The sequence below is a fragment of the Odontesthes bonariensis genome, chromosome 10, assembly GCF_027942865.1.
Source record: "Odontesthes bonariensis isolate fOdoBon6 chromosome 10, fOdoBon6.hap1, whole genome shotgun sequence".
In the NCBI taxonomy this organism is placed as follows: Eukaryota; Metazoa; Chordata; class Actinopteri; order Atheriniformes; family Atherinopsidae; genus Odontesthes; species Odontesthes bonariensis.
In genome coordinates, this window is record NC_134515.1 from 2,261,905 (window position 1) to 2,286,079 (window position 24,175).

At 41.5% G+C, this 24,175-nt stretch overlaps 1 protein-coding gene and 15 non-coding genes across 19 annotated transcripts in view; 4 read left to right on the plus strand and 12 right to left on the minus strand.

The window, feature by feature from the left end:
- The window catches only part of itpr3 (inositol 1,4,5-trisphosphate receptor, type 3), a 153,395-nt gene that overhangs the window by 65,882 nt on the left and 63,338 nt on the right, over positions 1-24,175 (plus strand). For 3 of the 4 annotated variants that reach the window (XM_075475918.1, XM_075475919.1, XM_075475921.1), the window contains 10 exons: positions 437-581; positions 667-811; positions 1,608-1,822; positions 2,771-2,891; positions 5,570-5,624; positions 5,716-5,881; positions 6,956-7,114; positions 10,411-10,485; positions 13,246-13,365; positions 15,045-15,167. In XM_075475918.1, coding sequence (XP_075332033.1) covers positions 437-581; positions 667-811; positions 1,608-1,822; positions 2,771-2,891; positions 5,570-5,624; positions 5,716-5,881; positions 6,956-7,114; positions 10,411-10,485; positions 13,246-13,365; positions 15,045-15,167 — 1,324 coding nt within the window. The remainder of the gene's footprint in view (positions 1-436; positions 582-666; positions 812-1,607; positions 1,823-2,770; positions 2,892-5,569; positions 5,625-5,715; positions 5,882-6,955; positions 7,115-10,410; positions 10,486-13,245; positions 13,366-15,044; positions 15,168-24,175) is intronic. The other variant, XM_075475920.1, reaches the window with a different exon arrangement.
- trnak-uuu (transfer RNA lysine (anticodon UUU)) lies at positions 3,078-3,150 on the plus strand. Its single transcript has one exon. It is a non-coding gene; the product is annotated as a tRNA-Lys (tRNA).
- trnak-uuu (transfer RNA lysine (anticodon UUU)) lies at positions 3,651-3,723 on the plus strand. The gene has a single exon. It is a non-coding gene; the product is annotated as a tRNA-Lys (tRNA).
- trnak-uuu (transfer RNA lysine (anticodon UUU)) lies at positions 4,267-4,339 on the plus strand. The gene has a single exon. It is a non-coding gene; the product is annotated as a tRNA-Lys (tRNA).
- Positions 15,822-15,893, minus strand: trnae-uuc (transfer RNA glutamic acid (anticodon UUC)). The gene has a single exon. It is a non-coding gene; the product is annotated as a tRNA-Glu (tRNA).
- Positions 16,467-16,538, minus strand: trnae-uuc (transfer RNA glutamic acid (anticodon UUC)). The gene has a single exon. It is a non-coding gene; the product is annotated as a tRNA-Glu (tRNA).
- On the minus strand, positions 17,102-17,173 carry trnae-uuc (transfer RNA glutamic acid (anticodon UUC)). Its single transcript has one exon. It is a non-coding gene; the product is annotated as a tRNA-Glu (tRNA).
- On the minus strand, positions 17,747-17,818 carry trnae-uuc (transfer RNA glutamic acid (anticodon UUC)). Its single transcript has one exon. It is a non-coding gene; the product is annotated as a tRNA-Glu (tRNA).
- On the minus strand, positions 18,392-18,463 carry trnae-uuc (transfer RNA glutamic acid (anticodon UUC)). Its single transcript has one exon. It is a non-coding gene; the product is annotated as a tRNA-Glu (tRNA).
- trnae-uuc (transfer RNA glutamic acid (anticodon UUC)) lies at positions 19,037-19,108 on the minus strand. Its single transcript has one exon. It is a non-coding gene; the product is annotated as a tRNA-Glu (tRNA).
- trnae-uuc (transfer RNA glutamic acid (anticodon UUC)) lies at positions 19,680-19,751 on the minus strand. The gene has a single exon. It is a non-coding gene; the product is annotated as a tRNA-Glu (tRNA).
- On the minus strand, positions 20,962-21,033 carry trnae-uuc (transfer RNA glutamic acid (anticodon UUC)). The gene has a single exon. It is a non-coding gene; the product is annotated as a tRNA-Glu (tRNA).
- trnae-uuc (transfer RNA glutamic acid (anticodon UUC)) lies at positions 21,607-21,678 on the minus strand. Its single transcript has one exon. It is a non-coding gene; the product is annotated as a tRNA-Glu (tRNA).
- Positions 22,252-22,323, minus strand: trnae-uuc (transfer RNA glutamic acid (anticodon UUC)). The gene has a single exon. It is a non-coding gene; the product is annotated as a tRNA-Glu (tRNA).
- On the minus strand, positions 22,897-22,968 carry trnae-uuc (transfer RNA glutamic acid (anticodon UUC)). Its single transcript has one exon. It is a non-coding gene; the product is annotated as a tRNA-Glu (tRNA).
- Positions 23,543-23,614, minus strand: trnae-uuc (transfer RNA glutamic acid (anticodon UUC)). The gene has a single exon. It is a non-coding gene; the product is annotated as a tRNA-Glu (tRNA).

Consider the following 24,175-nt stretch of genomic DNA (forward strand, 5'->3'; position numbering starts at 1 on the left):
TACTACAGTCACTGTATGTATAAAGTATAGCATCATCTGCGTATGGCTTGTGACATCAGCCCCATGAAGTCATGTGGGGCGACCAGCTGATAAAGTGGTTATTTTCAGCCAAAATGTCGCTCCTCGGTGCGTCCGCATTTTAAATTGTTACTGGGCAAGACACTGGATGCCTCCAATATGTCCATCTGTGTCATCACTGTTACCGCTCTGTCTGCAGTCTCTGTCTGTTCATGTCGTCTTAAAGCTGAGCTTAGAGTTGTTCCTGCAGCCATGTCTCGGTGAAACAAATATTACAAAAGTCACTGTATGTATAAAGTATAGCATCATCTGCGTATGGCTTTAGTTTTGGGATGGAGGAGTTTAACCAAACTGCTTTATTCAGGTTAATTTCTTTAATCTTCTGGAGTTGATTAGTCCTGTTGTGCACCATCCTCAGTTATGACTCCAACATGGACGACAGCAGAGACAACAAGAAGAACCGTTTTGCCAACTCGATGGTGTTCATGGAGGAATATCTCAACAACGTCCTGAACGATGAGCTGCCCTTCCACAACGAGGAGAAAAACAAGCTCACATATGAGGTCTGCTTCCTCCCTCCTCTCACAGCATCCTTTATCCTCTTCCTCTTTTCACATTGGATCGTTTCCTCTGATTTTCTCCCTGCAGGTCGTGAGTTTGGCGCGCCATTTGATCTACTTTGGTTTCTACAGTTTCTTTGAGCTCCTCAGACTCACCAGAACTCTGCTGGGCATCATAGACTGTCGACCCAACCCAGGACACCAAGGCCTCATGTTCCAAGATGAAGGACCAGGTACTCTCTGCTCTGCTCATCCTTAACCTGAAGCCACAGAAACACTGAGGTTTAGAATCACTTGATTTACTGCGAGCCCTGACAGTGCTGTGTTCTTCTTCTTAGTCATATTCTTAGTCATACTTAGTCATATTCAAATGGTCTATTAAGACCTATTACCACTGTATCAACCTTAATATTTCCTCTCAGATGAAAGTCTTTTAAAGATTTGTTATCATTCATTATGTCAACCGTTCTGTTATTAGCTATATTTTTAAATGCCTCCTCTTAGAGGAAAGTTTATCCATGTTTGTTAGCTTTTGTTAGTTTACTCAAATTACCTGTTATAGTTATACCAATCCTACTATTAGCTAAATTTACTTTTGCTCTGTTATAGTTATACCAATCTTACTGTTAGCTAACTTTACTTTTGCTCCGTTATAGTTATACCAATCTTACTGTTAGCTAACTTTACTTTTGCTCTGTTATAGTTATACCAATCCTACTGTTAGCTAAATTTACTTTTGCTCTGTTATAGTTATACCAATCTTACTGTTAGCTAACTTTACTTTTGCTCTGTTATAGTTATACCAATCCTACTATTAGCTAAATTTACTTTTGCTCCGTTATAGTTATACCAATCCTACTATTAGCTAAATTTACTTTTGCTCTGTTATAGTTATACCAATCCTACTGTTATTTCTGTATTTCTGTACCTGATTGTTGTTTTTGTGTTGTAAAGCAGTTTCGATCGCCTTGTTGCTGAAAAGTGCTATATAAATTAATTTCACTTCACTTTACTTCTTCGTGTTTGAAGGGAAGAATGTGAAGCGCTCCATTCACGGGATGGGCCAGATGATGTCCACCATGGTCCTCAACCGGAAGCAGTCCCTGTTTGGAGGTGCCGGTGTCAGGGGGGCAGCTTTAGGGACGAGGCTTTCGCTTGATGGACAGAGAGGCAGTAAAGACAGTATTGAGAACCTGGATCTGACAGTGATGGACACCAAACTGAAGATACTGGAGATACTACAGGTACTTTACGTACACCTGCTCAGTGTTTCCCAGTTCAATACGGTGACACTTTTACACCTAAAATGAACACTTTTGGACAAAGTTGCACTAAATAACTAGGGCTGGGCGACAATTAAAATGTTTAACCTAATTAATCACATGATTTCCCTGATTAATCACGATTAATCGCATTTGTACGCAAAATCCAAAAATGAGTCCAAAAGTAGCGTATAGCTTTTAGCATTTAGCTTTATTTTAAATGTGCTGCCATATGAATGAAAGTGCCATAACATTTGTTGTGCAAACACACTTTTAACATCAGCATCTTTCTGTAGTTTTTATGTAGAAGCCTCGCTCCACTGTCTGTTTCCTTGAATGACTTGCTGCTATCAGTTGTGTGTTTTGCCTTTAAGTGATATTTTAGACTGGAACTACTACGCTGAGAAGACAATTCAACTTGGCTGTAAATGCAGGAGGTTTTTTTATTTTTTTTTATTTTGAAACACTTGCTTTTATGTTGAAACAAATAAAACAGGAAGTAGCGCCGGTTAGCTCCGTTAGCTTCACACCTGTAACGTGATGTTACCTGCTAGTTTATTTTTATTTTATTCCTCCATGCTTCGTGGTGTTTGCTGTAACTGTGTGAATGTGATGCATTCAACAGACTTTTACAATAATAAAACCTGCGTTAATGCGTGATAAAATATTTATCTGCGTTAAATAATTAACGAGTTAACGCGATAATAACGAGTTATCTCGCCCGGCCCTACTAAATATTGACAGTAGTTCGATGAGAATAAGAGTGTGGCGATAGAATAAGATGAACCTAACATGGTACCTACTAAAGAAGCCTAAAAGAATCCAAACACAGATGTTAGAGATATTTTCGACCATCTCTGAACCGTCTGTGGTGGGAACAACGAGACCAAACGTGATGTTTTTTGTTTGTTTGGCCTTCCCGTTCATCAGTTCATCCTGAACGTTCGCCTGGACTACCGCATCTCCTTCCTGCTGTCCGTCTTTAAGAAGGAGTTTGTGGATGTTTACCCCATGGGTGACGCTGACGCCACCACCAACATGGAGCAAGCAGGTAAACAAAGCCAGAGAAAACACTTTGATTTGAGCTTTCTCCTGTGATGTTCTGCTGCTCTAACAACCAGCGGAGTGCGTTATAAATATCTCGACTCCTTCCAGTTCTGCAGGTCGTTACATCAGCACCAGAGAGTTAAATTAGAGTCTGATCCTGACTCGAGTCTGTCCTAGAGGACACATCAGAGCCTGGATAGCTCAGTCGGTAGAGCATCAGACTTTTAATCTGAGGGTCCAGGGTTCAAGTCCCTGTTCAGGCGACTTCTTTTGGTTTGATCCATTTCAGTATCCGTCATACAGATTTGATCAACGTAACAGACCCTTATCTAACCCTTTAGATGTTTCCTACATTTAGAAGAAATCATTTAGAGATTATACCCAGTAGATACCTGCCTAACCTCTTAGAACAGGAAAATTTCTTTTAAAGCTCTAAACAGGATATTTTTTGGTGTTTAAATTTTATGAAAAATGTATCAAAAATTGTAAAACTTCAACCAACAAAACTCTTATTCATTGTAAGTTCTCTACTCAGTGAGAACTGAGTGTGCTGTGTGTCGTATATTCAGTTCTTTGGAGTTTTCAGCACTCGACCTGATCAAGTATAAACAGATTTTGTTAAGACGTTCTGCTGCTCTAACAACCAGCTGAGTGCGTTATAAATATCTCGACTCCTTCCAGTTCTGGAGGTCATTACACCAGCATCAGAGAGTTAAATTAGAGTCTGATAGTGACTTGAGTCTGTCCTCATGTACACATCAGAGCCTGGATAGCTCAGTCGGTAGAGCATCAGACTTTTAATCTGAGGGTCCAGGGTTCAAGTCCCTGTTCAGGCGGATATTTTTGGTTTGATCCATTTCAGTATCCGTCATAGAGATTTGATTAACGTTATCAGACCCTTATCTAATCCTTTCCTAATCCATGTTGGAGTCATGACTGAGGATGGTGCACAACAGGACTAATCAACTCCAGAAGATTAAAGAAATTAACCTGAATAAAGCAGTTTGGTTAAACTCCTCCATCCCAAAACTAAAGCCATACGCAGATGATGCTATACTTTATACATACAGTGACTTTTGTAATATTTGTTTCACCGAGACATGGCTGCAGGAACAACTCTAAGCTCAGCTTTAAGACGACATGAACAGACAGAGACTGCAGACAGAGCGGTAACAGTGATGACACAGATGGACATATTGGAGGCATCCAGTGTCTTGCCCAGTAACAATTTAAAATGCGGACGCACTGAGGAGCGACATTTTGGCTGAAAATGACCACTTTATCAGCTGGTCGCCCCACATGACTTCATGGGGCTGATGTCACAAGCCATTCGCAGATGATGCTATACTTTATACATACAGTGACTTTAGTACCCCAGAGCCTGGATAGCTCAGTCGGTAGAGCATCAGACTTTTAATCTGAGGGTCCAGGGTTCAAGTCCCTGTTCAGGCGGCTTCTTTTGGTTTGATCCATTTCAGTATCCGTCATACAGATTTGATCAACATAACAGACCCTTATCTAATCCTTTAGATGTTTCCTACATCTAGAAGAAAGAATATAGAGATTGTACTCAGTAGATACCTGCCACACCTATTAGAACAAGCAAAACTTCTTTTAAAGCTATAAAACAGGAACTTTTTTGTTGTTTAAATTTGCTGAAAAATGTATCAAAAATTGTAAAACTTCAACCAACAAAACTCTTATTCATTGTAAGTTCTCTACTCAGTGAGAACTGAGTGTGCTGTGTGTCGTATATTCAGTTCTTTGAAGTTTTCAGCACTCGACCTGATCAAGTTTAAACAGATTTTGTTAAGAAAAAATAAAAAATAAAAAAATAAATCACATTTTCAACACTGTAATGATTATCTTGTTGCTTGAATATATCAGAAACATTATTTGATGGCAGTGATGACATCATGCCCCATGAAGTCATGTGGGGCGACCAGCTGATAATGTGGTCATTTTCAGCCAAAATGTCTCGGCGAAACAAATATTATCTTAATGATTTTCCAGCCAGCTCGTTCATTTTATCTGCCACTGATCTCACATTCCCCACGATGATCAGGGGAAGAAGGTTCCAACTTCCTCCTCCTTTTTCTCCATTTTGTTCCTACTCTGCATCCTAGACGTCTCCTCTCCAGCCCGTTCGATGTGGAATCTTATTCTAGAGTTGAATTACAGGACAGCAAACAAACATATTAGGCTTCGGTTTCTCAAATTCAGCGCATTTCTACGACTTTACTTTTGTTTCTGTGGAAGTTAATCACTCACTGAATTGTTTTTTTTTCACATGAATTTAAAGAAAAACCCAGAGCTTCAGTAGTTAATCCTCCTTAAGTCTTTTACCTCACTACATCAACTAAAAAGGAAGTTTAATTTGCCTTTTTTCACAATGCCTCACCGTGTTTGTCTCTTTATCTCTGTCTTTTACATCCTGTTGGTCAAATAAAATTCAATTAAAGGATGATTCATTTTGGGTTTAACTCTTCATGTGTGTGGTCCTAACACACATCCTGGGGTAAAACTGTTGTTGTTGCCTCTTTTCATGCTGCCAGACGTCCCAGTCGACACGGAGACAGCAGGTAGAATCACGATGAACTCTGAAATCTGTCTTTTCGGAGTGTTTACAGGAGAAAATATCGTGTTTCTGACCTGATTTTTAACCTCTTTGTCCCTCCTCAGCCAACATCAACCTGCAGCACATCGGAGAGCAGGCGGAGGCCATGTTTGGAGTCGGGTACGTACAGACGGCTAAACTCACCTGAACATGTTTAAAGGTAACTTTGATGAAGATAAAGAGGAGCGGGAGGTGTTCTGCGTGTGTGCAGGAAGGGGAACAACATCTTGGAGGTGGACGATGAAGGCGGTCGGATGTTCATGCGGGTGCTGATCCACCTCACGATGCACGAGTATCCTCCTCTGGTGTCCGGGGCGCTGCAGCTGCTCTTCAGACACTTCAGCCAGAGACAGGAAGTGCTGCACACCTTCAAACAGGTGAACCCTCACACTCTGAGTACCAGACGTGGGCAGAGCAGCCAAAAATTGTACTCGAGTAAAAGTACTGTTACTTCAGAATAAGTAAAAGTAAAAAGTATTCATCCAAATAATTACTTGAGTAAGAGTAAAAAAGGTGAAAAAACTACTCAAGTACTGAGTAACTGTTGAGTAACGTCTGATTTATTTGTTAACACAAGCATTCAATCAGACAGACAAAAATACTAAATAATCATCTTTAGGCAAATTAGAGTTCATCCAATTGATAAAATAGATTAAAATAAAATTAATTAATTACAAAATAGCTTCAATTAAAATAATCCAGGTAAATTCAAGAACTTTAATAAAAAATAAAAGAGACTTAGGAAATGTTTAAAACATATGTAACCCATATGTAACCTAAAAAACAAACATTCACCTATCCATGGGGGGAAAAACGAGTTTAGGAAACTTAGCGCTACATGTTTCCTCAGGTTAGATGTTGAGTTTCTGCTGAAATGTGCGTTTGTTTTGGTTGCCACAGAAGACACATAATGTAGCTGCTGTTTCTCACTCTTTGTAAGGTAAACATGCTTTCAGTATGAGGCCTCGTCTGCGTCTTCATTTCCCACCGTTGGTTCTGACATTTTTCATCCGTTTCTTTCTTTGTTTGCTACGACTGCTAATGCTAAAGCTAACCCGTAAAGCTAGATTGCGGAAAGCGGCCCGGGCCCCGCTATCGTTTGCGTATGGCGCGCCCTCTATCGGTCATCAGTATAATTACAAGTTGTTGTTTTTTTTGTTTGTTTTTCTTAATTATTAAATTATTATTGATCTATTTGCGGGCCGTACTGAGTGAGGACGAGGGCCGTGTGAGGACGAGGGCCGTGTGCGGCCCCCGGGCCCCGCACTGAAAATGGTCTGAGATATGAGCAGAACCATGGTGTACCTTTAATACCATACCATTTATTCAATATTTTTGGCTAAATACCGGAAAACTTACTATAATATCCCGACAGTACTTAAATTATTTGTGTGATTAGTTTTCAGGCACATTTAAACATCGGTTTAAACTCTCGTCTCTGTCTGCTGCAGGTCCAGCTGCTGATCTCAGCTCAGGATGTGGAGAACTACAAGCTGATCAAAGCGGACCTGGATCGCCTCAGGACGCTGGTGGAGAAGTCTGAGCTGTGGGTGGAGAAGAAGAGCTCCGGGGGAGGAGACGGCAAGAAGGACAAGGAGGACAAAGTAGAGGTAGGGAGCAGCGACGTGGTTACGGCCAACCTCGTTTTTAAAACTGACGTGAGGTTTGCACAGCTGAAGAAAGTTTTGAGAATTCAGAGAACACAGGAAGACGGATAGAATTACAAAGTTATGGTTTTGATCAGGACTCCAGCTGCCTGTGGAGTGTTACTCGTGTATCTCTGTATCTCTGTTGTATGAAGCCGTGAGGAACATGAAGGCCAAACTGACCAATGTCTGAGTTAATGCCGTCACCTTTAACATACCTGATGAAGATTACCGAAGCCAGACATGTGCTGTTGTTTCAGGAGAATTTTACTTGGTTTTTTTTTATTTATTTACTTATTTACTTATTTATTTTATTATTTTAATTTTTTTTTTAGAATTTTATTGTTGAGTTTATGGGTTTTTATTCTCCACGATCAGCCAAAGTTCTTTGGGATGTGATGTATTCGTGTTCCTGGAACATCTGGATGATATTAAAAAGATGAAGAGGCGGAAGAAAGTACAGCATCATCAGCATAGAGCTTTAGTTTTACCAGAATGCTTCACAAGTAGCTGACGTTCACTTCCATGTATTCTTATTGTAGGACAGACACAGAAACTAAACTACTGAGAGCAAACAAATATATTTCCCGAGCTCCTCCATCCTGGTTTTTGAACTCCTTTGACGTTGGTGTTGGGTCTGCTGGTGTCTCAGCTGGATCATGGTCCTGGGTTCATATCTGGAGTGGGATTGTGTTGCATGTTGTGTCTTCTTCTCTCTTTCCTGTTGTTTTTTTTATGTTAAATGAAGGCAAAATGTTTCATATATGCCTTTGATATTCCACCACAAACATTAAAAACAAGCAATAGGCCGGTTGGGATCTAGTTGCAAGTTAGCTTGATAATCAGACTGATGTTAAAACATCTGTTGGTGTGTTAGCTGCTGCTGAGCTTCAATAAGGGCAACAGACTTTCAAAACAATTTAGAAGTCTTCTTCAGTTCTAAACTAGTTGGGAAGTATCAGCTTATAGGTGATGTGCGTTCTCACTTGGTGGGTCAGAGGGGTCGAATACACTCGATGCATCTCGGGTGTCATTTTCTTTGGATTTGTCCAATCTCAGCATCTCTTAACATCACAGACAGCATGCTGAAAACTCTTCTTTGTTCAGTGCTTTAAACCCGCCATAAACACAGACACTCTGCCACTGTTCAGAGGGGTTTCAGTCAGAAAAGGCTCTTTCTGTGCTTCTGAAACCTATTTGAATCATACTGGAGTCGCCGATGCATCATAGGCTTGAATTTAACATTCATACAGTGATTTTTAGAGGAGATATTTGTTTTTGGCCATATCTCCCGGCCCCAGCGGCTCGTTGAACTGTCAGCTTCACATCAGCTGATTCTTCCCACCAAGTAGTTTTAAAACTGAAGAAGCCGTCTTTTAAGAATAATTCCTGCTGCCCTTCGTCAGCTCGTAGGACCACCATGAAAGATTTAGATTTAGACCACACTTCTATGTCATAAACATTTCTAATCTCATATTTCACTTGAGGATAGTTTAAGATGTAACAGTTTTGAGAAAGTGTGTTCGAAACCGCATACTTCTCCTACTACTCCTACTAACTTTCTGAGTTAGTATGCGAGTTTGAGTAAGCAGAAGTTCCCGGATGCATACTAGATTCTCCGAAATGTTGGGTATGCATCATGAGGTTACTACTCATACTCAAACTACCCAAGATGCAACGTAACGTGACGTCGCCGATCGTCATTTCCTGTCAAAACGGCAGTTTCAAGCTAGCTACAACGAGGGTAGGTTCACTTCCTGTTTTCAAAACAAAAGCACCAATTGTATGGTAATGGCTTTCCCTATGATAAAAGGCAACGGGTATTTTATTTTGGGAAAATAACAGGAAGTGCGTTAGCTCACTGCGGCTAGCTTTAATAGCGCCAAATTCGTGGGAACTAAATTGTAAACAGCCGGTATTTTGTCAGGTTTTCAACACGTTGGGGATCTAAACGACTACTTTCTCACCTGAAAATGTTTAAAATGTTGCTAAAGTTTACAGAGTTTAGAGCTTAAGAGAAATCAGCTTCAGGCCGGCTGATTTCAGCTCGAAATGCATTGTGGGTAAACGCTCTGCATACTGTCTGATTGATGAGTATGCAGTATGTAGTATGTAGTATGTAATATGCGGTTTCGAACACAGCCTGTCTTTTTTTAAACATATATCATCTGTTAAATGGTGCCTGTTGCAAAATATGTTTTTTTTTTTGTTATCTTTACTTTTTTTTGGAGTTTGGGATTTTCCTGGAAATGAATTAGAAAACAACAGAGATGGGGACTCAAGTCACTGTGACATGGACTCAAGTCGACTCGAGTCGCTGTTTTGATGACTTGTGACTTGACTAAAAAATAAAACTTGAGACTCGACTCGGACTTGGAAGTTAAAGACTCGGCACCTGACTTGAGACGCGATGACTTGAATGACTTGAGTGTTATTCAGTTCATGTTTTCAGTTTGAATATAAAATTAATAAATTAATTTAAAAAATAATATTGATTACCCGGTAGGAGTGCAGGCTGAGAATGGCGTCCTGATTGGATCCCTACCCTGTCAGTCAGCCATGCCCTCTCTACATACCTTAGTGTTTATTGGAGAGAATAAACTCATATCAGATATGCATCAACATGTCAGCGGGACAGAGAGTCGTTGTCTTCGGCTTTCGTAATCACCATTTTGACGGCAAAAGACGAACAGCACAGTGCAAGACATGCGGCATCAACATCTCAGACAGCTAGACGACAACTTCCAACTTTGTTCCTCATTTAAAGATCCATTCTGACCAGTAAGGGCTGTTAAATTAGCTAATATTATCCTGTTAGCCTCATCGGTAGTTAGCTAACGTTAGCTTGATATGATACGGGGTGGACAGGTTGGACACATTGGCCAATGATGTTTACTGACAGTTACTTATATCTTTGTGTTTTCACTTTATTAAAATCAGATTCTGCAGGTGAAACTGCAATAATAAGGTGACTTAACTTTGACTTGCCAAAGAAAAAATGACTTGAGACTTGAAAGTGAAGACTTGAGACTTGCACATGTGTGACTTGGTCCCATCTCTGGAAAACAAATTGACGACTTATTCCAATCTTTGGTGGGTGTGGGGGGGGGCCAGTGAAGCTGACCAATCAGAGCCGACTGGCTTTTTCAGCCTCCTCAGCCTCTGTTTTTAAAATATTCGGTAGCTGTTTCATGGAAACATTTGTGAGCGTAATGTGGTGCGATAGAGAGATGTGCTGTCTTACCCTCTGCGTCCTGTAGGGGGCATCGGACATCACTACCCCGAAGAAGGAGAAGCTGGAGAAGGGTAACGAGACCTACCGGGAAGTCAAAGAGGTGAGAAAAACCGTCTCGTTTTCTGTTTGTTCCCTGGTCGTCTTCTCCGTGGTGTTTCTCAGGTGGAACCTCCCACAAATCACCTGTCAATCAATCGGGGGGGGGGGCGGGGCTGTGATGTCACTCCTGGTTTCTGGTGGTTTTCACTGCTCACGATGATTGCATGTGATTACTTTTCCCCTAAAAAAAATCTTCCAACTGTAAACAAAGAGTAGAAAAATAAGACCAAATGTTACATTTATATAAAGATAAAAAGGACATTTACAAACTTTACAGGCTTGTTTTTTGCAAAGAAAAAGACAATAAGAGTTGTATCTGTAAGGATTCTTTTTATTTTTCTTCTATATTCTTATTCTTTGCAAAAGGTGCTCGAAAACTCTTGAAATTTTGCGAGCACCACGTGCCAGTCGACGACATGAAAGAATCCAAACTTTATATTTTTGGGAGTCGCTCATTGACTCTGTAGCCCCCCTACGATGCTTAAAAATGGTCCCCGCATTGGGGTTAGTTTGATGTGGGACGACAAAATTCGGTACACTCATTCATCATGCCCAGACGCACAAAAAGTCTCAGGCCGCCATGGTCCCACGTCCACAGGAAGGCGGCCATTTTGGATGGAAAGTGCGTTTTCGTGCCATTTTTTGACCGATTCCACACCTTGCTTATGATCGAACTCGTCCTACAGATTTAATTGTAACTTCAATCCTTTCAGTTGTTGCTGGTGTGTTGAAATGATCTCCTGAATGAGCTCAGCCTTAATCTCTACTTCCAATCAAAGGTTTTGGCAGTAAATCACGCTTGGATTGAGCTGGATCTTTATTTTCGGTCAGTTTACTATCGAATCGAAGGGCAGGTGTCCAGATAGTGCCGGTGTGCGGCCGCGGTGCGAACTCTTCTTCGTTCATGCATGTTTTTGTATCTGAGATAAGAAAAGATTAAAGTGCGTAAAGGGACAGTAACTGAAAATGAGAAACTTGGTTTCCAAAGAAAAAACGCACTGGATCTGCCATCCTGGCGCGGTTCAGAAAGCGGTTAAATGCTGCAAATCAAGAACTACAAATATGTCTCGCCACCTGAAGTGGCCTTCGGCTACAAAACAAAGATAGTTTCAAACTCTCAAACATGCGGCCACTCCTTCTGCGACGAGTGGGGGAGGGGGGCGGGGCTTAGCCTTAGAGATAGGGGGAGGGGCTCTACCGTCAGGGGGAGGGGCTCCACCAACAGAGGGAGGAGCTCCGTCATCAGGGGGAGGGGCTCCACCTACAGAGGGAGGAGCTCCGTCATCAGGGGGAGGAGCTCCACCGTCATGATGAGGAGCTCCATAATCAGGGGGAGGAGTTCCACCATCCGGGGGGAGGAGCTCTACCTCAGGGGGAGGAGCTCCACCATCCAGAGGGAGCTTGGAGCAGAGCTCCTCCACATAGAAAGGAGTCAGCTGAGGTGGTTCCTCTGGTTAGGATGCCTCCTGGGAGGAGGCCCCGGGCCAGAACCAGAACTCTCTGGAGAATCCCTCCAGAGAGTTCTGACTTGGGAACGCTTCTGGCTCCTCCAGGAGGAGCTGGAGAGTGTCGTTGGATTAATGTCTGGGTTTCCCTCCTGAACCTCCACGACCCGACCTCGGTTGGATGGATAAACCTTTCAGGAAGGCACTGGTGTCCTCATGGACGCTTCTTTTCAGGCAACCTATCATATGGGCACTCTGGTGTGGCCCTTAGGCGTCTAATTGATCAGTCTTTCTGATACAGCTGTTTTCCTCTTAGTGAATCTGTTGATGTTATTCACACCAAGTTTCATCTTTGTACTTTAGTTTGTTCAGTCATTAGAAACTGAATTTAATCAGTTTGTGTTCGTATTACTATGATAACTTCGGCAAACAGACGGATGAGTTTATTATTTGTGTTATTTTCCTTGAATTTCCTTATTCGACATTCAAATTAATCACAATCTGCCTGATTATTATGCAGAAATGTGCAGTAAATCCGCTTCTTTCTTTTTTATTAGCATCTTTCATGCATCATGTTTTATTTCATTGCATTTATTGTTCAATTGCCAAAGATTTTTAAAAAATATTCTTATTGTTGAAAGGCAATTTCTACTTGATCTGATTATCGAGGCCAAAAGCATTTAAATATCACTAATATTATCTCAAAATCAATAAAAAACAATATATTGGTGCCATTTTTAATTGTGTTTTGTCTCTTTTTAGCAGTTGAATTACTGTAAAAATGTAAAAAAAAAACTAAAAACAACCAACCTGCTATGCTAAAACAATGTGTATAATTAAACAATATTGTTATTTCATGATCACAAACCCCCCTTTTTCATGTAATAATGTTTGTTACATCTAGTTTTCACATCAAAACAAAGTCAGATCATCTGCATATGAAATGAACTTTACTGTATATCCTCCGCTGAATGGACACCCGAGACTGAGGGGGCCCGAGACTGAACCTTGGGGAACATGGTGCCTCCTTGTTGGAGCCAACAAATGTTTTTTTACATTTTCTTACACAGTAAAAAGTGTGTAAAAGTAAAAGTGAACAGCATGTACATTAGCTGCTTGGAGAACTCTTAAACGGACACGTTTTTGGTTGAATTCACTTAAATGAGGTTTTCGGAGTGAAAAGCATTTACTTTTGGGGAACTGTACAGTCTACAGTTCAATGTTTGACAGGTATATCAGAGCAAAATGCTTCATTTTTGTAATTTGTCTACTTTAACTGCGTTGGATCTCCCGACTATCCTCCATGTCTGCTGTAGATCCTGGAGCGGCTGAATAAGATGTGCGGTACTGGAGTTTGGAAGAAGCAGCAGAGGTTGCTGAAGAACATGGGAGCTCATAAAGTCATGTTGGACCTGCTGCAGGTGTCCTACGACAAGGTAAGGCTGGAGACGAGGGCTGAAATGATTCCTCAAGGAACTCGATTACTAAAAATCTTCTATGCTAATTATCTGTTTCGATGCTTCATTTAACTCACACCAACATGTTCTGCTCGGCGGTTGCCCGGTTTCACACGGACAGTTATAACTGTCGCACAAGGTTTGACTGGAGGGTTAAGGCAGGGTTAGTGGATAGTACTGTGTTTGTAGCAGCTTGGTTTGATGGAGGATGCTAGCAGAGAGCAGAAGGAAGCTAGCAGAGAGCAGAAGGAAGCTAGCAGAGAACAGAAGGACGCTAGCAGAGAACAGAAGGAAGCTAGCAGAGAACAGAAGGAAGCTAGCAGAGAAAAGAAGGAAGCTAGCAGAGAGCAGAAGGAAGCTAGCAGAGAACAGAAGGAAACTAGCAGAAAGCAGAAGGAAGCTAGCAGAGAACAGAAGGAAGCTAGCAGAGAACAGAAGGAAGCTAGCAGAGAAAAGAAGGAAGCTAGCAGAGAGCAGAAGGAAGCTAGCAGAGAACAGAAGGAAACTAGCAGAAAGCAGAAGGAAGCTAGCAGAGAGCAGAAGGATGCTAGCGGAGAACAGAAGGAAGCTAGCAGAGAGCAGAAGGAAGCTAGCAGAGAACAGAAGGACGCTAGCAGAGAACAGAAGGAAGCTAGCAGAGAACAGAAGGAAGCTAGCAGAGAAAAGAAGGAAGCTAGCAGAGAGCAGAAGGAAGCTAGCAGAGAACAGAAGGAAACTAGCAGAAAGCAGAAGGAAGCTAGCAGAGAGCAGAAGGATGCTAGCGGAGAACAGAAGGAAGCTAGCGGAGAGCAGAAGGAAGCTAGCAGAGAAAATAAGGACGCCAGCAGAGAACAGAAGGAATTTAGCAGAGAACAGAAGGAATTTAGCAGAGAACAGAAGGAAGCTAGCAGAGAGCAGAAGGAAGCTAGCAGAGAACAGAAGGAAGCTAGCAGAGAACAGAAGGAAGCTAGCAGAGAGCAGAAGGAAGCTAACAGAGAACAGAAGGACGCTAGCAGAGAACAGAAGGACGCTAGCAGAGAACAGAAGGAAGCTAGCAGAGAACAGAAGGACGCTAGCAGAGAACAGAAGGAAGCTAGCAGAGAACAGAAGGACGCTAGCAGAGACCAGAAGTAAGCTAGCAGAGAAAATATGGAAGCTAGCAGAGAACAGAAGGAAGCTAGCAGAGACCAGAAGTAAGCTAGCAGAGAAAATAAGGAAGCTAGGAGAGAACAGAAGTAAGCTAGCAGAGAACAGAAGAAGCTGAGGCTTGGGCTGGGCTGTAGAGACACTTTTTCAGTTCTGTCCCGTATTTTTTCATAAAACAACTTGTGTTTATTGTGTTGGACAAATAGTGGCTAATATCTGCTGAAATGTCACCAGAACTACCCCGCTCATGTTTCATCATGTTTTCCTTGATGTGCTCATCAGAGCAGCGTCAGCCTCTAAGCTGTTAATGTTAATGTGAAAAGCTGGTTCATAATGTACAATTTTTCTCCTTTAAATAGTATTTCTTATCCAATTTCTTGATTAATTGACAGAATAGTCAATAGAATACACGATAATCGTTTGATGCGGCCCTAGTGGACAAAATGAAAGCCGCTGGACGGATCCTCTGAGCCTCACTGTTGAATCTTGGTGGAGCTTTTAATCCTCTCTCTTGTCTCTGTTTGTGTGCGCAGAATGATGTGAAGATGCTGGAAATCATCAGGCACACTCACCTGTTCCTCCAGAAGTTCTGCATGGGAAACCAGGAGAACCAGGCTCTGCTGCACAAGAACCTCAACCTGTTCCTTAACCCCGGGGTACGCAGCTTTAATGATATATTCATTGTTAGATTTAAGGTAGATTTACTGGTTAACAGCAGTCTAAAGCCCAACCGACACACCTGCGAATGCAGTGTTGGAAGGATTAATTTAATCCTGAATTAAAGGCCATTAATATCTGAATTTTTGACAGCATAATCAGTTCAACCTCACTTGTAAAGTATCACATCATCGACACATTAAAATAATCAACTCTTTCTTATCAAAGATGAATAATCTTATCAGCCACCACGTGCACTAAATTATAGTTTTCTTACCACGTATCCACATTACGAGCAAGAGATCGAAACCAAAAAACTACATAATGTGATTGGGAAGTGGTCATAAAGTAGCCTTTGGAGTTGAACCCGGGAAAACCAGGAATCCAGATTTGATGTTGGACTGGTCACTGAGGACAGATCCTGGTCAAAAATAACTCCAACTTTCCTCAATGTAGTACTAGAAGCCAAAGATATGCCATCTAGAGTAACTATAGGAAAACAATGCTCCCATCAATTTGCCAAGAGCACTGATGAAACCCCATACCATCACAGAGATTGGCTGTTGGACTGGTCACTGAGGACAGTCTGCATTCTGAGGACATGGAGCACACAACTTCCATTTCTTCCAAACAACCATTTAGTCAAATAACTATTCCCATACCGGGAGTTGAACCCGGGCCGCCTGGGTGAAAACCAGGAATCCTAGCCGCTAGACCATATGGGACAGAAATCTAGTGTTTTCTAGAATATGTTGCAGCCTGAAATTCAAAAATTGAACCGTAAGAACAAACGAAATTAAGCTGATGAGACTAAATGTATTAGACCAAATTAGTCCAATTCATATAAAGGCAACGTAGAAATAAGTAGCTTAGCTCAGGAAACCAACAGATTGAACTGAAACTTCTCAATCCAATCCCCCGCCCAGTCCAATCTTGAAGTCACAAATGTATGGAGCAGTTTTTCTGCATCAGTCTGAGACAGGATGTTCCCAATTTTGGCAATATTACGAAGGTGAAAGAAGGCAGTCCCCGAAACCTGTTTTATATGTGAGTCAAAGAACAGATCCTGGTCAAAAATAACTCCAACTTTCCTCACTGTAGTACTAGAAGCCAAAGATATGCCATCTAGAGTAACTATAGGAAGACAATGCTCCCATCACTTTGCCAAGAGCACTGATGAAACCCCATACCATCACAGAGATTGGCTGTTGGACTGGTCACTGAGGACAGTTTGCATTCTGAGGACATGGAGCACACAGCTTCCATTTCTTCCAACCAACCATTTAGTCAAATAACTATTCCCATACCGGGAGTTGAACCCGGGCCGCCTGGGTGAAAACCAGGAATCCTAGCCGCTAGACCATATGGGACAGAAATCTTGTGTTTTCAAGAATATGTTGCAGCCTGAAATTCAAAAATTGAACCGTAACAACAAACGAAATTAAGCTGATGAGACTAAATGTATGAGACCAAATTAGTCCAATTCATATAAAGGCAACGTAGAAATAAGTAGCTTAGCTCAGGAAACCAACATATTGAACTGAAACTTCTCAATCCAATCCCCCGCCCAGTCCAATCTTGGTCACAAATGTATGGAGCAGTTTTTCTGCATCAGTCTGAGACAGGATGTTCCCAATTTTGGCAATATTACGAAGGTGAAAGAAGGCAGTCCCAGAAACCTGTTTTATATGCGAGTCAAAGGACAGATTCTGGTCAAAAATAACTCCAACTTTCCTCAATGTAGTACTAGAAGCCAAAGATATGCCATCTAGAGTAACTATAGGAAGACAATGTTTCCATCACTTTGCCAAGAGCACTGATGAAACCCCATACCATCACAGAGATTGGCTGTTGGACTGGTCACTGAGGACAGTCTGCATTCTGAGAACATGGAGCACACAGCTTCCAATAAAACCATTTCGTCAAGTAACTATTCCCATACCGGGAGTTGAACCCGGGCCACCTGGGTGAAAACCAGGAATCCTAGCCGCTAGACCATATGGGACAGCAATCTAGTGTTTTCTAAAATATGTTGCAGCCTGAAATTCAAAAATTGAACCGTAAGTACAAACAAAATTAAGCTGATGAGATAAAATGTATGAGACCAAATTAGTCCAATTCATATAAAGGCAACGTAGAAATAAGTAGCTTAACTCAGGAAACCAACAGATTGAACTGAAACTTCTCAATCCAATCCCCCGCCCAGTCCAATCTTGAAGAAACAAATGTATGGAGCAGTTTTTCTGCATCAGTCTGAGACAGGATGTTCCCAATTTTGGCAATATTATGAAGGTGAAAGAAGGCAGTCCTAGAAACCTGTTTTATATGTGAGTCAAAGGACAGATTCTGGTCAAAAATAACTCCAACTTTCCTCAATGTAGTACTAGAAGCCAAAGATATACCGTCTAGAGTAACTATAGGAAAACAATGCTCCCATTACTTCAACAAGAGCACTGATGAAACCCCATACCATCACAAAGATTGGCTGTTGGACTGGTCACTGAGGACAGTCTGCATTCTGAGGACATGGAGCACACAGCTTCCATTTCTTCCAACCAACCATTTAGTCAAATAACTATTCCCATACCAGGAGTTGAACCCGGGCCGCCTGGGTGAAAACCAGGAATCCTAGCCGCTAGACCATATGGGACAGCAATCTGGTGTTTTCTAAAATATGTTGCAGCCTGAAATTCAAAAATTGAACCGTAAGTACAAACGAAATTAAGCTGATGAGATAAAATGTTTGATTGCAAATTCGTCCAATTCATATAAAGGCAACGTAGAAATAAGTAGCTTAGCTCAGGAAACCAACAGATTGAACTGAAACTTCTCAATCCAATCCCCCGCCCAGTCCAATCTTGAAGAAACAAATGTATGGAGCAGTTTTTCTGCATCAGTCTGAGACAGGATGTTCCAAATTTTGGCAATATTACGAAGGTGAAAGAAGGCAGTCCTAGAAACCTGTTTTATATGTGAGTCAAAGGACAGATCCTGGTCACAAATAACTCCAACTTTCCTCACTGTAGTACTAGAAGCCAAAGATATGCCATCTAGAGTAACTATAGGAAAACAATGCTCCCATCACTTTGCCAAGAGCACTGATGAAACCCCATACCATCACAGAGATTGGCTGTTGGACTGGTCGCTGAGGACAGTCTGCATTCTGAGGACATGGAGCACATAACTTCCATTTCTTCCAAACAACCATTTAGTCAAATAACTATTCCCATACCGGGAGTTGAACCCGGGCCGCCTGGGTGAAAACCAGGAATCCTAGCCGCTAGACCATATGGGACAGAAATCTGTTGTTTTCTAGAATATGTTGCAGCCTGAAATTAAAAAATTAATCTGTAAGAACAAACGAAATTAAGCTGATGAGACAAAATGTATGAGACCAAATTAGTCCAACTCATATAAAGGCAACGTAGAAATAAGTAGCTTAGCTCAGGAAACCAACAGATTGAACTGAAACTTCTCAATCCAATCCCCCGCCCAGTCCAATCTTGAAGAAAAAAATGTATGGAGCAGTTTTTCTGCATCAGTCTGAGACAGGATGTTCCCAATTTTGGCAATATTACGAAGGTGAAAGAAGGCAGTCCCAGAAACCTGTTTTATATGTGAGTCAAAGGACAGATCTGGTCAAAAATAACTCCAACTTTCCTCAATGTAGTACTAGAAGCCAAAGATATGCCTTCTAGAGTAACTATAGGAAGACAACGCTTCCATCACTTTGCCAAGAGCACTGATGAAACCCCATACCATCACAGAGATTGGCTGTTGGACTGGTCACTGAGGACAGTCTGCATTCTGAGGACATGGAGCACACAGCTTCCATTTATTACAACAAAACCATTTAGTCAAGTAACTATTCCCATACCGGGAGTTGAACCCGGGCCGCCTGGGTGAAAACCAGGAATCCTAGCCGCTAGACCATATGGGACAGCAATCTAGTGTTTTCTAGAATATGTTGCAGCCTGAAATTAAAAAATTAATCTGTAAGAACAAACAAAATTAAGCTGATGAGACAAAATGTATGAGTCCAAATTCGTCCAATTCATATAAAGGCAACGTAGAAATAAGTAGCTTAGCTCAGGAAACCAACAGATTGAACTGAAACTTCTCAATCCAATCCCCCACCCAGTCCAATCTTGGTCACAAATGTATGGAGCAGTTTTTCTGCATCAGTCTGAGACAGGATGTTCCCAATTTTGGCAATATTACGAAGGTGAAAGAAGGCAGTCCTAGAAACCTGTTTTATATGTGAGTCAAAGAACAGATCCTGGTCAAAAATAACTCCAACTTTCCTCAATGTAGGACTAGAAGCCAAAGATATGCCATCTAGAGTAACTATAGGAAAACAACGCTTCCATCACTTTGCCAAGAGCACTGATGAAACCCCATACCATCACAGAGATTGGATGTTGGACTGGTCACTGAGGACAGTCTGCATTCTGAGGACATGGAGCACATAGCTTCCATTTCTTCCAAACAACCATTTAGTCAATTAACTATTCCCATACCGGGAGTTGAACCCGGGCCGCCTGGGTGAAAACCAGGAATCCTAGCCGCTAGACCATATGGGACAGAAACCTAGTGTTTTCAAGAATATGTTGCAGCCTGAAATTCAAAAATTGAACCGTAAGAACAAATGAAATTAAGCTGATGAGACAAAATGTATGAGTCCAAATTCGTCCAATTCATATAAAGGCAACGTAGAAATAAGTAGCTTAGCTCAGGAAACAGACAGATTGAACTGAAACTTCTCAATCCAATCCCCCGCCCAGTCCAATCTTGAAGTCACAAATGTATGGAGCAGTTTTTCTGCATCAGTCTGAGACAGGATGTTCCCAATTTTGGCAATATTACGAAGGTGAAAGAAAGCAGTCCTAGAAACCTGTTTTATATGTGAGTCAAAGGACAGATCCTGGTTAAAAATAACTCCAACTTTCCTCAATGTAGTACTAGAAGCCAAAGATATGCCATCTAGAGTAACTATAGGAAAGCAATGCTTCCATCACTTTGCCAAGAGCACTGATGAAACCCCATACCATCACAGACATTGGCTGTTGGACTGGTCACTGAGGACAGTCTGCATTCTGAGGACATGGAGCACACAGCTTCCAACAAAACCATTTAGTCAAGTAACTATTCCCATACCTAGAGTTGAACCCGGGCCACCTGGGTGAAAACCAGGAATCCTAGCCGCTAGACCATATGGGACAGAAATCTAGTGTTTTCTAGAATATGTTGCAGCCTGAAATTCAAAAATTGAACCGTAAGAACAAACGAAATTAAGCTGATGAGACTAAATGTATTAGACCAAATTAGTCCAATTCATATAAAGGCAACGTAGAAATAAGTAGCTTAGCTCAGGAAACCAACAGATTGAACTGAAACTTCTCAATCCAATCCCCCGCCCAGTCCAATCTTGAAGTCACAAATGTATGGAGCAGTTTTTCTGCATCAGTCTGAGACAGGATGTTCCCAATTTTGGCAATATTACGAAGGTGAAAGAAGGCAGTCCTAGAAACCTGTTTTATATTTGATTCAAAGAACAGATCCTGGTCAAAAATAACTCCAACTTTCCTCAATGTATTACTAGAAGCCAAAGATATGCCATCTAGAGTAACTATAGGAAAACAATGCTCCCATCACTTTGCCAAGAGCACTGATGAAACCCCATACCATCACAGAGATTGGCTGTTGGACTGGGCACTGAGGACAGTCTGCATTCTGAGGACATGGAGCACACAGCTTCCATTTCTTCCAAACAACCATTTAGTCAAATAACTATTCCCATACCGGGAGTTGAACCCTGGCCGCCTGGGTGAAAACCAGGAATCCTAGCCGCTAGACCATATGGGACTGAAATCTGTTGTTTTCTAGAATATGTTGCAGCCTGAAATTCAAAAATTGAACCGTAAGAACAAACGAAATTAAGCTGATGAGACAAAATGTATTAGACCAAATTAGTCCAATTCATATAAAGGCAACGTAGAAATAAGTAGCTTAGCTCAAGAAACCAACATATTGAACTTAAACTTCTCATTCCAATCCCCCGCCCAGTCCAATCTTGAAGTCACAAATGTATGGAGCAGTTTTTCTGCATCAGTCTGAGACAGGATGTTCCCAATTTTGGCAATATTACGAAGGTGAAAGAAGGCAGTCCTAGAAACCTGTTTTATATGTGAGTCAAAGGACAGAATCTGGTCAAAAGTAACTCCAACTTTCCTCAATGTAGTACTAGAAGCCAAAGATTTGCCTTCTAGAGTAACTATAGGAAAACAATGCTCCCATCAATTTGCCAAGAGCACTGATGAAACCCCATACCATCACAGAGATTGGCTGTTGGACTGGTCACTGAGGACAGTCTGCATTCTAAGGACATGGAGCACACAGCTTCCATTTCTGCCAACCAACCATTTAGTCAAATAACTATTCCCATACCGGGAGTTGAACCCGGGCCACCTGGGTGAAAACCAGGAATCCTAGCCGCTAGACCATATGGGACAGAAATCTGTTGTTTTCTAGAATATGTTGCAGCCTGAAATTAAAAAATTAATCTGTAAGAACAAACAAAATTAAGCTGATGAGACAAAATGTATGAGTCCAAATTCGTCCAATTCATATAAAGGCAACGTAGAAATAAGTAGCTTAGCTCAGGAAACAGACAGATTGAACTGAAACTTCTCAATCCAATCCCCCGCCCAGTCCAATCTTGAAGTCACAAATGTATGGAGCAGTTTTTCTGCATCAGTCTGAGACAGGATGTTCCCAATTTTGGCAATATTACGAAGGTGAAAGAAGGCAGTCCCAGAAACCTGTTTTATATGTGAGTCAAAGGACAGATTCTGGTCAAAAATAACTCCAACTTTCCTCAATGTAGGACTAGAAGCCAAAGATATGCCATCTAGAGTAACTATAGGAAAACAATGCTCCCATCACTTTGCCAAGAGCACTGATGAAACCCCATACCATCACAGAGATTGGATGTTGGACTGGTCACTGAGGACAGTCTGCATTCTGAGAACATGGAGCACACAGCTTCCATTTCTTCCAAACAACCATTTAGTCAATTAACTATTCCCATACCGGGAGTTGAACCCGGGCCGCCTGGGTGAAAACCAGGAATCCTAGCCACTAGACCATATGGGACAGAAACCTAGTGTTTTCAAGAATATGTTGCAGCCTGAAATTCAAAAATTGAACCGTAAGAACAGATGAAATTAAGCTGATGAGACAAAATGTATGAGTCCAAATTCGTCCAATTCATATAAAGGCAACGTAGAAATAAGTAGCTTAGCTCAGGAAACAGACAGATTGAACTGAAACTTCTCAATCCAATCCCCCGCCCAGTCCAATCTTGAAGTCACAAATGTATGGAGCAGTTTTTCTGCATCAGTCTGAGACAGGATGTTCCCAATTTTGGCAATATTACGAAGGTGAAAGAAGGCAGTCCCAGAAACCTGTTTTATATGTGAGTCAAAGGACAGATTCTGGTCAAAAATAACTCCAACTTTCCTCAATGTAGGACTAGAAGCCAAAGATATGCCATCTAGAGTAACTATAGGAAAACAATGTTTCCATCACTTTGCCAAGAGCACTGATGAAACCCCATACCATCACAGAGATTGGCTGTTGGACTGGTCACTGAGGACAGTCTGCATTCTAAGGACATGGAGCACACAGCTTCCATTTCTGCCAACCAACCATTTAGTCAAATAACTATTCCCATACCGGGAGTTGAACCCGGGCCACCTGGGTGAAAACCAGGAATCCTAGCCGCTAGACCATATGGGACAGAAATCTGTTGTTTTCTAGAATATGTTGCAGCCTGAAATTAAAAAATTAATCTGTAAGAACAAACAAAATTAAGCTGATGAGACAAAATGTATGAGTCCAAATTCGTCCAATTCATATAAAGGCAACGTAGAAATAAGTAGCTTAGCTCAGGAAACAGACAGATTGAACTGAAACTTCTCAATCCAATCCCCCGCCCAGTCCAATCTTGAAGTCACAAATGTATGGAGCAGTTTTTCTGCATCAGTCTGAGACAGGATGTTCCCAATTTTGGCAATATTACGAAGGTGAAAGAAGGCAGTCCCAGAAACCTGTTTTATATGTGAGTCAAAGGACAGATTCTGGTCAAAAATAACTCCAACTTTCCTCAATGTAGGACTAGAAGCCAAAGATATGCCATCTAGAGTAACTATAGGAAAACAATGTTTCCATCACTTTGCCAAGAGCACTGATGAAACCCCATACCATCACAGAGATTGGCTGTTGGACTGGTCACTGAGGACAGTCTGCATTCTGAGGACATGGAGCACACAGCTTCCATTTATTACAACAAAACCATTTAGTCAAGTAACTATTCCCATACCGGGAGTTGAACCCGGGCCGCCTGGGTGAAAACCAGGAATCCTAGCCGCTAGACCATATGGGACAGCAATCTGTTGTTTTCTAGAATATGTTGCAGCCTGAAATTAAAAAATTAATCTGTAAGAACAAACAAAATTAAGCTGATGAGACAAAATGTATGAGTCCAAATTCGTCCAATTCATATAAAGGCAACGTAGAAATAAGTAGCTTAGCTCAGGAAACCAACAGATTGAACTGAAACTTCTCAATCCAATCCCCCGCCCAGTCCAATCTTGGTCACAAATGTATGGAGCAGTTTTTCTGCATCAGTCTGAGACAGGATGTTCCCAATTTTGGCAATATTACGAAGGTGAAAGAAGGCAGTCCTAGAAACCTGTTTTATATGTGAGTCAAAGAACAGATCCTGGTCAAAAATAACTCCAACTTTCCTCAATGTATTACTAGAAGCCAAAGATATGCCATCTAGAGTAACTATAGGAAAACAATGCTCCCATCACTTTGCCAAGAGCACTGATGAAACCCCATACCATCACAGAGATTGGATGTTGGACTGGTCACTGAGGACAGTCTGCATTCTGAGAACATGGAGCACACAGCTTCCATTTCTTCCAAACAACCATTTAGT